This window comes from Ambystoma mexicanum, chromosome 6p, assembly GCF_040938575.1.
Source record: "Ambystoma mexicanum isolate Mex_15411 chromosome 6p, UKY_AmexF1_1, whole genome shotgun sequence".
In the NCBI taxonomy this organism is placed as follows: Eukaryota; Metazoa; Chordata; class Amphibia; order Caudata; family Ambystomatidae; genus Ambystoma; species Ambystoma mexicanum.
In genome coordinates this window covers 366,539,986-366,553,594 of record NC_090935.1, presented here as the reverse complement: position 1 = coordinate 366,553,594, position 13,609 = coordinate 366,539,986, and the positions used below count along the sequence as shown (strand labels likewise).

Genomic DNA, 13,609 nt, shown 5'->3' with positions numbered 1-13,609 from the left:
ACTGCTGCTCTTCCAACATCATGAAATTCATTGCAGTCCAGCTAGGTGCTGAAGCCTTTCTGAAGTTTACAGACCAGAAATGCTAAATCATTGGACCCAGCTGTCAATGTTGGGACCTAAAGAATGTCGTTTTTTCTTAGTTTTTTTTACACTTTCCTTGTCAGTCTCGTTGCTTCCTTGCAGGGAGGGAATATTTGATTTTAAGCAGATACCATCCACAGAAAGACTATAACTGGTAAGTAATATTTGTCTTCTACGGCTTGGGTACCTGCTTGGATTCACATGCTGTGCACAGACTAGCAAGCAGTACATGAGGAAGGCGATTGGTGTACATGCCAGAACAGTGGAAGAAAGATGTTTAAACCCTGCTTGTCCCACTCGTGAATCAGCCCGTGCCTGTGTATTGACAGTAGTGTTTTGTGAATGCATGGATTGAAGCCCAAGTTGCAGCCTCACATATTTTTTCAACAACTAGATTTTCTCCTGTGCTACATGTGGAGTGGGTTTTAGGAGTGAAAGGTAATGTTTTCTTTGCCAATGGGTAACAAAGTTGGATACATTTGACAATCAACATAGCAATGGTGGTCTGGATCACCTTCTCGGCCCACTGCAAAAAAGACAAAGAATTGACTTGTCTTCCTTATTACCCATGTCTGACCCAAGTAGAACATGGCTGCATTGCTGCACATAGAGTGTGGAAAGTGCTTTTTCTCCCCTATTTTGTGGGTTTCGGGAAAAAGTACAACCTTGTGTTTATGTATAGACACAAAAAGCTTGGTTACAGACATGGCTTCGACTTTGTTAACTCATCTAATGGATGTGACTGATATTAGAAAATATGACTTGTATGTGGGATTGTTAGGCAAAGTTTGAATGCACACTACACACAACTATGATTACAGGTATAGGCAACCCAACCTTTGGTATAAGCTTATACTATGCAGTTTTGGCAGCATGTTGAGCAGACAGGCTTATCTCAAGAGGGAAAAATGTGAGCTGTAGTGGAGTTACACAAAGATTCACAGTTACAGGTATTCAAATAAACTTACACTTAAGGTTTCTTGCATAAACAATTATTTATCAGTTATAAAGCCTTCTTCCGAAGGGAGCAATAGAATAGTAACACACAAATATACTTCAATACTGTACACTCTGAGTTTCTAAATCCGTTAAAGACCCTTTTGGGATGGGCAAAAGTCTTGTATAGGGTGAAGCACTTCTGCTAAGTAAATGGAAAAGTCTTTGCACAAGTTCTTAGGAGTCTTTGATGAAAAGAAGAATCAAATGTAGGGCCACAAGATGAGTTGCAGAAGTGGCAAGCACTCGACAGTAAGAGGTAAATTCTCTCAGACTTTTTACAGTACCTTTAAAGATGAAGAAAAGATGCAGCAGATGACTCTTGTTCCTGTGCAGTTCTCACTGTTCCTGGGCCTTAGTCGTTGGGACAAGAGGGAGGAAGTCGGGGGACTCCTGCAATGCACTGGGATGGTCAAAACTCGCAATTGGCAAACTTCATTTTCAGTGGCTGTTCAATGTTTCAGCTCGTCGCGTCTAACGCCAATAGCAACACTGCGGTTCCTGGCTGTTGAGATGGACTTTCCTTGCTTCTGGGGTCCCGCACTCTTGAGGGGGCTCAGGCTCGGTCAGTCCTGCTTCCTGGTAGTCCGGAGGATCTTCCAAAAGCTCTAGGCCATCTTAAAAGCAAGCAAAGGTGTTCCTCTCCCTGGCTATACTGTTTCTAGCAGCAACTCTGGAAATTCAACCAGCTCCGAGAAGGATGTCCAGGTAGCTTACTTTGGAGTTGATTGGTCCCACCAACTCAAGGAGAGAAGTCGTCCTTGCAGGGGCTTCTCCGTCGATGCGAACTTGCCGTTTCGGCACTGCAGCAGGGTTTCACTGGGCAAACCAACGGTCCAGGAGTTGCAGTAGGCGTCCTCTTCAAGCTCTTCTTCAGTTCCTTCGTCCAGTGGTCGACTGCCTTCCAAGCCAAAAGACTCGCCTTTTATTCAGTTCTCTCCCATTCATTCCAGCCTAGCTGTCACTCACACAGCAGGGTGGTTGTCCTTGCCAGACAGTCAGCAGGCAATCACCATATAGTGCATTTGGTTCTCCTAGGAGACTAAGCACAGGGAGTTTCGGGCACCTCCCTCACTTCCTGTCTACTCCAGACACTCTGGAGCCAGAGGCGGGTTTCACTCCTGAAGCCCGCCAAAGGCAAAATGAACAAAGAGACCAAACCTGGTTTGGAGCGCATAGAAAATCTCTAGAAGGACATTTCCACAAAGACATGCCAAAAAAAGAAGGCCGGGTACCATTTTGTCAAAGATGGCTCTGCGCCATTTTGAAAAAGATGGCTCCCGCGGTTAGTGTTACCGGGGCTGTGTACAGCTGCGGTAAATGCAAATCCTGGTAGTTCGGAAGGAAACCACTGCCGCCAGCCATTCTGTGAGGAAAGGGTAACAAAAATGTTACATGAGAATTTAGACACAGGGGATGCTAAGTAACCCCTCCAGCACTCTATTGTAAGATAGGGTGTGCTGGGTTTAGCAAGTACAATGCAAAGTAAAGTCAATTTCACTTTACTGCTCTGGGAAACAGTAGTTTATCCCTGAGAAGGTATTTAAGCCTTAGGAAATCTAAAAAGACTTCCCTGTGCCACTGCACTGAAGGAGCTGTGTGACACAATGTAAAAGATGTTTCCTATGGAGTTCGTCAAACTCCATAACCAAAAGAAACAGAGGTAAAATTCACATTAAAATACATGAGAGAGAGGGAAAAAGGGTCACACTCTCTCCAGGTTAAAAAAATCAAGACCTCAAAATCCAGCAAAGTTGCTGGGGGTCTCTAAGGTGGAGGGAATTAGCACATTTTTGAGAATTCTCCCCAATAGTCCACTGAAAGGTGCCTGAGGTGCGGGCGGAAGCTGAGGTGCAGGTGGAATAGGCAGCTGGTGCCCCGGCTGGGAGTCCAGGCCACCGTCGCCTTGCTGCTCTTCCTCGACTGAGTCCTCACTGCAGTCACCTTCGTCGACGCCGCGCTCATCATAGGGTCTGCTGCCTACGTTTCCCTCCTCCTCAGAGTAGATATCCATACCCTGGAGGGCCACCAAACCCCCGCGAGCCCCTTCTTGGCTTCCAGTGGTGAAGCTCTCGTGGAGAAGACGGGCATCTTCTTCTCTGGGGTCTTCTCTATGGGCCGGAATGCAGCCTCCCTCCTTGGAGGAAGGGACACCCTGGCCTTAGGGGTCACATCCTGTGGGACGGTCTCGGTGGCCTTCGCCAGAGACGCTGCCACCCCTTCGATGGAAGGCTGGGCCTTCGATGGGTGCACCTGGGCGTTCACGGTCAGCGCCAACGCCTTGTCCTTGGCCTTCTTCTTAGGGGGGAGGGTCCGAGCCCCGCTCACCCTTGGGCTTCTCCGGTAAGACGGACTTGGGCCTACCCAGATGGTCAGACTTTCTTTTGGCCGAAAATCCTGAGCGTTGACCGAGGCTGGAGACGTCTTACGTGCCCTGGCCGCAAAGGAGCCCGTCGCAACGGCGCTCCCAATGGCATTGGATTTGCGGTCCTTAGCCTTCTGTTGGACCCCTACGGGAGGGGTGCCCTCAAAGGACTAAGAAGCCCGCTCAGCCTTCTTGGAACTTGCAGAGGCATGCTGCTGAGACCCACCCAGAGCAGGGGCCTTGGCCTGTAGGCATTCGTTCAGTGGCCTGTGCTGATCCTTCATCGTGCGCGGGGCTATCTCGTGGTAAAACACCCAATCCTCCTCCTCATGCGCCGACTACAGGCAGTAGGGGCACTCGGAATGCATGTTGTCTGAAAAGACTTTCCGCAAGCCGCAGCTGGAGCCAATCCTGAACATGGGAGCTGAATCCTTTTCCTCGACGCAGCGTAAGACTGAGAATCTACTGGAAGCCTCCACGAAGAAACTCGACGAAACCCGCCCTTCAGGGGCGCTGAAGAATCCGAAAACATGTCCCTGTTAATCGGAAGGTTGATCGATGGAGCACCAGGCCCAATTGACCGAAAAATTGAATAAACTGTCAAAAAACACAAAAAAAGCTTGAGTGCTAAACACGAGGACTCCCAATACTTGAACATGCGGTATAAATCTGAAGATGGCTGCCAGAGGAGGGGCTTAGGTAGAGGGCAGTCATTGGCTGGGGCAGTATGACCCAGAGACCAGTGATTGGTTGTTAGGCGAAAGATAGTTCAGAAATGAAACTGAGGATTCCCGGCCTGACAGGGAATATTCATGAGCATGTGAATCCATGCCAGACCCCATGCTGGAGAATACACTTTAATGCCGAACAGAGACGAACGCAATGGCAGAAAAAAAAATCTATAACAGATACAGACTTTAAAATGGTATGCTTAATGCAGCCTTACAGAGGCATTGTTTTATTGCACAATTAATAAAGAGCTTACCGGCAAGTGATTCTTCATATTTAAGAATGTGCTCTACCAGGTTATCAACAAGTTGAGTGCAAGCTTTCCTTACAGGCTTATACGAAGAATCTTCCTCGGTCTTCAAGAGCTGAGATATAAACATATTAAACAATAGTTAGCTTCCATTTCAGATCATAACCCTGTTGTGTCATTTTTGTTCAAAATAACCAGCTGGTAAATATTATAGTCAATGTATTCTTGTACATTAGAGTATATGAAAAGCCTTCACTTACATTTTGAAGAAGTTGTTCAAACCAGTCATAGCCAGTATCTCGACATGTTGCAACCTAAAACAAGAGTGGAAGGAGCAATACAGATACAGTGAGTATTAAGGTTATAAAAACATGAATGAAACGTACAACATACTTACAGACTGGACTAAGAAATCTAACAAGTTAGTCATCTACAACAACGGTTTACAGATTTTCTTTCTGTGCACACAATAGAACTAAGTGAATGTTCCACATGTCTGCAGAATTCCAGAAGACTTAAGCACCCTGTCAGTGCAAATAATGGTCACTCTCAGTACTAAGCCTTGATGTGTAAGCATCACAAGGAACAACATAAAAATGGTGAAACACAGCACTGGAGGGGCGGGGTGGAATCTGAGCTCTGTCAAAAGACAATATCAGCAGAAAATCCCACAAAATATCTGTTTCAATACTGTAAGGTTGTAGAAGCATGAGACCGATACGTAGCTGGTATGTGGTTGCTACAAACTTATTATAACAAATGAAAAATTACAAGTTACTCACCATGGTGACTAACGTACTAACGCACTGAAAGGGCGTCCCTTCCTAGGGACGGGAGACAGAACCTTTTTCACCAGAAAAACCTTCTTCCCCCTTTAAATTTAGAGGAGCCTGGGGGTGCGGCCTGTTAGGGAGAATTCTCAGAAATGTGCTAATTCCCTCCACCTTAGAGACCCCCAGCAACCTCGCTGGATTTTGAGGACTTGATTTTTTTCAACCTGGCGAGTGTGACCCTTTATCCCACTCTCTCATGTATTTTATTGCGATTTTGAATACTGTTTCTTTTGGTTGTGGAGTCTGACAAACTCCATAGGCATCATCTTTTACATTGTGTCACAGCACCTTCAGTGCAGTGACACAGGGAAGTCTTTCTGATTTCCCAAAGGTTTAAATACCTTCTCTTGGATAAACTACTGTTTCCAAGAGCGGTAAAGTGAAATTGACTTTACTTAACATTGTAACTTGCTAGACCCAGTACACCCTATCTTATAATGGAGTGCTGGAGGTGTTACTTAGTATCCCCTTTGTCTAACTTCTCATGTAACATTTTTATGTTACCCTTTTCTCACTGAATGGCTGGTGGCAGTGGTTTTGTTTTAACTACCATGGTGTGCATTTACAGCGGGCTGCGTTTGCAGCTACAGTAAAGCACCCAAGAGTGCCATTTTTGTCAAAATGACACTGGTCGTCTTTTTTCACCATTTCTTTATGGTAAGGTCCTTCTTGAGATTTACACTGCGCGCCAAATCAGGTTTGGCCTCTTTGTTCATTTTGCCTTTGGCGGGATTCACGAGTGAAGCCCGCCTAAGGCTCCAGGGTGTCTGGGGTAGCAGGAAGTGAGTGAGGTGCCCGAAAATCAATGTGCTTAGTCTCCTAGGAGGGTGAATGACAGCTAGGCTGGAATGAATGGGAGAGAACTGAATAAAAGGCGAGTCTTTTGGTTTGGAAGGCAGAGTCGACCACTGGACGAAGGAACCGAATAAGAACTTTAAGAGGACGCCTGCTGAAACTCCTGGACCGTTAGTTTTCCCGATGAAGCCCTGCTGCAGTGCCGAAACACCAAGTTCGCATAGACCGAGAAGCCCCTGCAGGGACGACTTCTCCCCTAGAGTTGGTGGGACCAATCAACTCCAAAGTAAGCCACCTGGACATCCATCTCGGAGCTGGTTGAATTTCCACAGAGTTGCTGCTGGAAACCGTATAACCAGGGAGAGGAACACCAGATTGTATGCGTTGCTTTTGAGCTGTCCTAGAGCTTCAGGAAGATCATCCGGACTCCCAGGAAGCAGGACTAACCAAGCCTGAGCCCCCTCAACAGAGTGCGGGACCCCAGAAGCAAGGAAAGTCCGTCTCGACAGCCAGGAACTCCGGTGTTGCCATTTGCGGTAAACGCGAGGAGCTGAAAGACTGAACAGCCACTGAAAGTGTAGTTTGCCAGTTGCGAGTTTTGACCGTCCCAGTATTTTGCAGGAGTCCCCCGATGTCCTCCCTCTTGTCCCCACGACTGAGGCCCAGGAACAGTGAGATCTGCAGAGCTGCACAGGAACATGAGTCATCTGCTGCATCTTTTCTTCATTTCTAAGGTACTGTAAAAAAAGTCTGAGAGAACTTACCTCTTACTGTAGAGTGCTTGCAACTTCTACAACTCACAAGCCTAATCAACTTGTGGCCCTACATTTGATTCTTCTTTTCATCAGACTCCTACGAACTTGTGCAAAGACCTTTCCATTTACTTAGAAGTAGTGCTTCATCCTATACAAGACATTTGCCCATTGACTTTGGCTTAGCCTATTCAATTGTATGATTCTTCTTGAGGGATCCAAAAGTATTTGCCTGCTTAACAATATTTGTGGTCTCTTGTTGTTCTAATACCCTTTGCCTTTTACCAACTTCTAAGAGTATTCTAAATGCCAACAGGAAGATATTAATGTCTCCAGCACCCTAGTTATTGAAGTCACCTGTGGGTGTAGGTAGTGTCTGTGGGCCATCCCAAAAGGGTCTTTACTGATTTAGAAACTAAGAGTGTACAGTATTGAAGTGTATTTGTGTGTTGCTATTATATTGCTCCCTTCGGAAGAAGGCTTATTCTAACTAACTGATAAATTAATAATTGTTTATGCAAGAAACCTTGAGTGTAAGAGTTTATTAGAATACTTTTAACTGTGAATCACTGTGTAACTCCACTACAGCTCACATTGACCCCTCTTCAGATGAGCCTGGCTTCTCAACACGCTACCAAAAATGTGTAGTACAAGCTTATATCAAAGGTTGGGTTGCCTATGCCTGTGATCAGAGTTGTGTGTAGTGGTCCCAGAGGGTACTGCATACAAACTTAGCCTAACACGGCCCTGGGAGCAATCGCTACCCTGACTCCATCCAACGGCGCCACTCAGTCCCCATTGACGCGTTGACAATCTTTATCATTGCCTAATGACACCGGTATTATTAGGGGAGGCGGATGGTGGAATGGGGACTAAGGACTAAGAGTACGTAAGTAACTACGGTGAGTAAGGAACAAGTTAGTTACCTGTAACTGTTCTCCAGCATGGGTCTGGCATGGATTCACATGCTCATGATTATTCCCTGTCCTCAGGCTGGGAATCCTCTGTAAAGAAAAATCAGTTTCAGTTTCACTTCTGAACTGCCTTTCTCCTAACAGCCAATCACTGGTCTCTGGGTCATACTGCCCCCAGCCAATGACTGACCTCTACCTAGGTCCCGGGGTGGGGGGGAGGGGGGGGTGGGTGAATGTTATGTCATTGTTATGTTTATAAAAGAACAAAGTATTATCCTGACAGGCATGAACCTCATGGCTCAATCTATATTAATATTGATCATTGGTTGTCTCCGCAAAGTATAGGACATCACACAGGGGGTCTATATATATATTACTCCACTGCTAGGATGTCCTATATTAAGTTCCCTATTGAATAGAGAGCTCAAGGATATGTGGTTTTTATTTACCTATCTCCCTTTGTCTTCATAAAAAATCCTTACAAATCCAAAGGTTCAAAGGCACTGAATCGAATTGAGTTGTTTCAAGGGTAACTTATTACTACTATACAAACATTTTTAAACTTCAAGCAACAAACAGGTCCTGTATCCAAAAAAAGGGTAATGAAAAAAAATTCAAAGAACACAATATATACAGATCAATAGAATCAAAGATCCTATACACACTATATATACATGATGGAAAAGTGGCAAAAAGAATATGTTTATGTAATAAATATGTGGCACTGTAGATTCATGTGGTTCTGGAATCCGTCTTGATTCCATAACAAGTGAAGTGGTTGAGACGTTGGTGAGCTGATGAGAGGGTGCACCCACTTGGGGGCTCTCAATAATATATACTAGTAATATAGCAGCAAAGTTGTTCATTTTTTATTCCACGTCTACAGAATACAGGTGTGACTACAATGAGTAGCTCTGTCTTCTAGTCATTGAGGCAGAGGTTATGAGTAGCCTTCCAGGACTGGATAGTCCAGAAGACTTCATTGATGGTGTTAGAGTCATTGTTGTAGTTACCAGACAGGGGGATGAGAATTTGCACATCTTCGCGAAGTTGTTGTAGATTCCTAGGGTGTCAAGAATGTCAAAGAGGGGTTTGCTGTAGCTATTGTAGAGGGTCAGGGAGAGGCAGGAGCTTTGCGGGACACGGCAAAGGGGTCTGCGGAGTGGTTGTCAATGAAGACTGGAGGTGTGATCACTAAGGAAGGATGTGATCCAGCGGACTGCCTTAGGTGAGAAATGGAGGATCGCAGAAAGGTTTTGGAAAAGTAGGTCATGGTCCACAAGGCCAAATGCAGCGGAAAGGTCTAGGAAGAGAAGGATGGCAGGAATACCTGTGTCAGGTTGCATTTTGAGGTCGATAAGGGCCGTTTAAGTACTGTTTTTAGTTCGGAAACCAGATTGTCTGATGCCAAGGATGGAGTGCTGTTCAAGGAATTACTGGCATTGTAAATAGGCAATGCTTTTAAGCAGAAAGGGTCCAGTAGTGAAGGGTCTGTAATTGGTGGGTACTGTTATTCCAAGGTAGATTACTTTAGTAAGTGAACCACAGCAGCCTTGATAGTTGCCAACTTTTCCCTTGTGGGGAACACCATTTGTATCTGCGTGTACCATTGAAGACTCAAGAATAAGTGTTTGTGTCGGTTGGAGGTGCGATTTCTGGAAGCTGAGGGACAACCCCAGCTCGTAGTGTGTGGTCATGACCCTGGCGGCTGAATACCTGACTTGCCCCGTAGACCCCGCTCTGACTAACCAGTCATCTAGGTACAGGTATACAAGATGGCCCTTTGACCGTAGAAGAGTTACAACCACATTAATGAGCCTTGTGAAGACCCTGGGTGCCGAGTAAAGGCCGAATGGTAGTACCTTGTATTGGAAATGGAGACCCTTGACCCGAAACCTGAAGGATCAATATGCCTGTGCTATGGGGACGTGTAAATTTGCGTTCTTCAGATCCAGGGAGCACGTCCAGTCTCCCCCACACAGCGCTTCTGCTATTAGAGCTGGAGTCACCATTTTGAATTTCTGTAGCGGCAGGTACAAGTTTAAGAAGGTAATATCTAGGACCACTTGCAGGCCAGCCTGGTTCTTTTTCTGAATAGCAAAGATGCAGGAGTAAAAGTCCAATCCCTGCTGTGGGATTGAACCTCCTCTATCGTCTAAACGCTAATCTCTGCTAGGAGTGATAGTGTCCCGATTTGAGGAAGGGGCTTTGAGATTAGAGATCACCCAGGCGTTCACAAAGCTTCCCCTCCAGGCCCGGCTGTGGAGAGCCAACCTGCCCCCTACTGGGGTGCTTTGGATCTGAAACGTCTCGTCACTGCTTCTTTGGTTCAGAGGCTGGCGCCCAGGAGGGGGACTGAAAGAAACCTTTATGTGAAGCCTTCTGGCGTTTACTCCTGTGCTGGCTGGGGGACCGGTCAGGCTGCTGGCCCGGCGGTCTTGGAAGCCCCAGAATCCACCAAAGGTCTGGCCCTTATCCGGCTGAGACTGGCCCTGCCCAAAGTTCTTGGCTGCCAGTTTGGTAAAAATATCCAGCGATTTGGCTGTCTCGGAGCAGTGTTTTTTTTGTCCAGCTCCTTATTCAAAAGGGAGATCTAATATCCACTTCTGGATGCGAGGATTGAACCTGGTTGCCCTCCGTCAGGCCATCCTTCTCATGTCTGTAGCCACACAGATGGCTCTACTTGCCCTATCAATGTGGGCAACTGTAGCTTTCATGATGCCTTGCGCCACAAGCTTGGCCTCTGCCAGGCCAGCCTTAAAGGATGCCTGCCTGTGGGCGGGTAGGTCCGGAAGGAAGTCCGCGATCTCCCTCCAAAGCTTTTGGTTTGCCACAGCCAAGATGGCATCTGCGTTGGCCTGTCTAAGATGGAGACCCGCGCTGGAATAGACTATAACGTAGGCCTCCAGGACCTTTCCCAGGATAGCAGAAGTGGTCGTGCTTGATGAGGAAGTCTGCGTTTTTGCACACATAGACGCTGCTGCGATGACAGGGACTGACGGTGAACCGACAACAGCAGAGCTTTGCCCTACACTTGCCTGACATGGCATATAGCCTTTTGTTTGCTGGCTGTGTGGAGTGAGGTTTCAACCACCCCTTCTTAGCCAGGGCCTCCACATCTTTTTACAGAGGAATCCCGGATTTAGACTCTGCCCTGATGAGAACCTCTGCAGAAACACCCTTCTCCAGCTGTTCTTTTTGTGGCTATGGGAAGCCAAGGTACTCCGCTAGGCTGGCGATTCTGTTGTGGAACAGATTCTGTTGCCGGCGAAAGTGTGTCCTGCACCTCATCGTCGGTGTCCTGTTGCTCCCCCGTGTCTAAGGAGTCTGTTGTGTCGACCAGCGTAGGATCCTTTGGCAGAGGCTGCTGCAGGTGCCGCTACAGGAGCCATCGGTGTTACAGGCTGCAGCCAGGCTTCACTGGCGCCAGCTGCTGAGGAAGCATGGGCGGTTTAATCTCTCGTATGATGCCCTTAAGGATGTTTCCCATTAGCAGTGAATGCATTAGTGTTTCAAAATGTGTCCGATAGGCCGAAAGCTGCTGGAGCCTCAGTACCCTTATTGCCACTGCCAGGGCTTACTTTGCCCATCCCATTGGTAGGCTTCCTCGGGAAGGAGTCGTCCTTACGGGGTGCTTTGTTGAACAGTGTTAGTTAAGATTGTGAGCAGTATCCTTTGGAAGGCTGCAGCAACCTTGACCTCCTGGCAGTAGGAACCCAACATTTTGGTACAAGTCTGTACTACACATGTTGGTAGTGTGGCTGAGCAGCCAGGCTTATCTCAAGAGGGGTCAATGTGAGCAGTAGGGCTGTAACACAGTTTCACAGTGACAGATTCAAATAAACACACTCAGGGTTTCCTGATTAAACAATTAATAATTTAACAGCCAGTTATATAATCCTTCAGAAGGGAGCAAAACATATTACAATTATAATATACTTCAAACATACTTTTAGTTCCTCTAAATCAGATGATACCCATTGGGGATGGCACATAGACACTTCCTATACCTTCAGGTGACTTAATTAGCTAGGACACTGTGGACATTGATTTATCATTGGTACATTTAGAGCAATACTGAGTTAAGTACACAGGTTAGATGTGGGAATAAAACAAAGTAACAAATAATTCATAAACAGGTAAGTACTTTTTGTACCTTCCGACATCAAGTAAATGTAACCCTTTACTGGGGGAAAGGTAAAGGCCAGAGTCAAAGTTAAGAAGAGTCTCTCAGGGAGCCAGGACAGACAATGTTAGTTGAACAAAGTCTAGGGGAGCAGAAGATCTTCTTTGCAGGTAAGTAAAAGTCTTGCACAATGGTTTTAGAAAAGTTTGTAGGAATAAGATTCACTTGAAGGGCCACAAGCTGGGAGGCTTGAGGGGCAAAGCTGTAAGCAACTCTGCAGAGTCAACCAAGACACGTCTCTACTGAGAGCAAGTAAGGCTACACCACAAGAGGTAATTTCTCTTAGACTTTACAGTACCTTTGGTTAGAAGAAATTGTTCCAGCAGGCTTCTGTTCCTGTACAGTTCTGCAGATCCTGGTGTTCCTGGGCCTCAGTCATGGGGACAAGAGGGAGTAAGTCTGGGGACACCTGCACTGCAATGGGAAGGTCAGCGGCAGCAATGGCCAAACTTCAATTCAGTTGTACTTCAGTGTTTCGGCTCCTCACGTATGACAGCAAATAGCAACACTGCGGTTCTCGGATACCACTTGAGACTTTCCTCGCATCTGGGGTCCAGCACTCTGTTGAGGTGGCCTAGGCGTGGTCAGTCCGGCTTCAGGGAAGTCCGGAGGATCTTCCTGGTGCTCGGGTCAGACTTAAAAGCGATCCATTTGATTTGGTGTTCCTCTCCCTGGCACTCCGGTTCCAGCAGCAGCAGCATCGGAAGTACAGCCAGCTCCGAGAGGATGTCCAAACAAGTTCACTTAGGAGTTGATTGGTCTATCAATTCCAAGGGAGAAGTCGTCCTTGCAGGGCTTCTCTAGTCGAAATAAATTTTCAGCTTCAGGATAACAGTAGGGCTTCACAGGGCAAACTAACTGTCCGGGAGTTGCAGCAGGCGTATTTTCCAAGTTCTTCTTTGGATTCCTTTGTGCAGTGGTCGACTCTGCCTTCCAAGCAAAAAGCATCGCCTTTTATGCCGGTTTTTCCCATTCATTCCATCCCGTCAATCACACAGCAGGGTGGCGGTCCAAGCCAGACAGCCAACCGGCCAATCACCGATGGATGCATTCCCGTAACCAAGGGGATTAAGTACAGGGAGTTTCGGGCACCTTCCTCACTTCCTGCCCCTGCCAGACATACTGGAGCCAGAGGCGAGCTTCTCTTGTGAATCCTGTCAAAGACAAAATGAACAAAGGGACCAAACCAGGTTTGGCACGCAGAGTAAATCTCAAGAAGGCCTTCGACAAAATGGGCACCCATGGGTGCCTTTCTGCAGCTGCGAAGCCAGCCCGCTGTAAAAAAAAAAACGCAAAATAGTAGTAAAATAGTAGTAAAAAGTAAACCACTGTCACCAGCCATTAATTGAAGAAGGGGTAACATAAAAATGTTTCATGAGAAACTAGACAAAGGGGATACTAAGTAACCCCTCCAGCACCCTATTGTAAGATAGTGGGTGCTGGGTCTAGAAAGTTACAAAATGTAAGTAAAGTCAATTTCCCTTCACTGCTCTTGGGAACAGTAGTTTCACCAAGAGAAGGTATTTAAACATTTGGGAAATCTAAGAGACTACCCTATGCCACTGCACTGATGGTGCTGTGTGTCACAATGCAAAGATGGTGCCTATGGTGTTTGTCAGACTCGAAAGTCACAAGAAACCACAGAGTCCAAACCACAGAAAAATACATACGAGAGTGGGAAAAAAGGTCTCACTCTCTTCAGGTTAGA

General features: G+C 46.5%; 1 protein-coding gene across 6 annotated transcripts in view; it reads right to left on the bottom strand.

The window, feature by feature from the left end:
- The window catches only part of NIPBL (NIPBL cohesin loading factor), a 2,053,700-nt gene that overhangs the window by 574,387 nt on the left and 1,465,704 nt on the right, over nucleotides 1-13,609 (bottom strand). For all 6 annotated transcript variants that reach the window (XM_069627143.1, XM_069627142.1, XM_069627145.1 and 3 more), the window contains 2 exons: nucleotides 4,682-4,735; nucleotides 4,428-4,536 (listed from right to left, as the gene is read on the bottom strand). In XM_069627143.1, coding sequence (XP_069483244.1) covers nucleotides 4,428-4,536; nucleotides 4,682-4,735 — 163 coding nt within the window. The remainder of the gene's footprint in view (nucleotides 1-4,427; nucleotides 4,537-4,681; nucleotides 4,736-13,609) is intronic.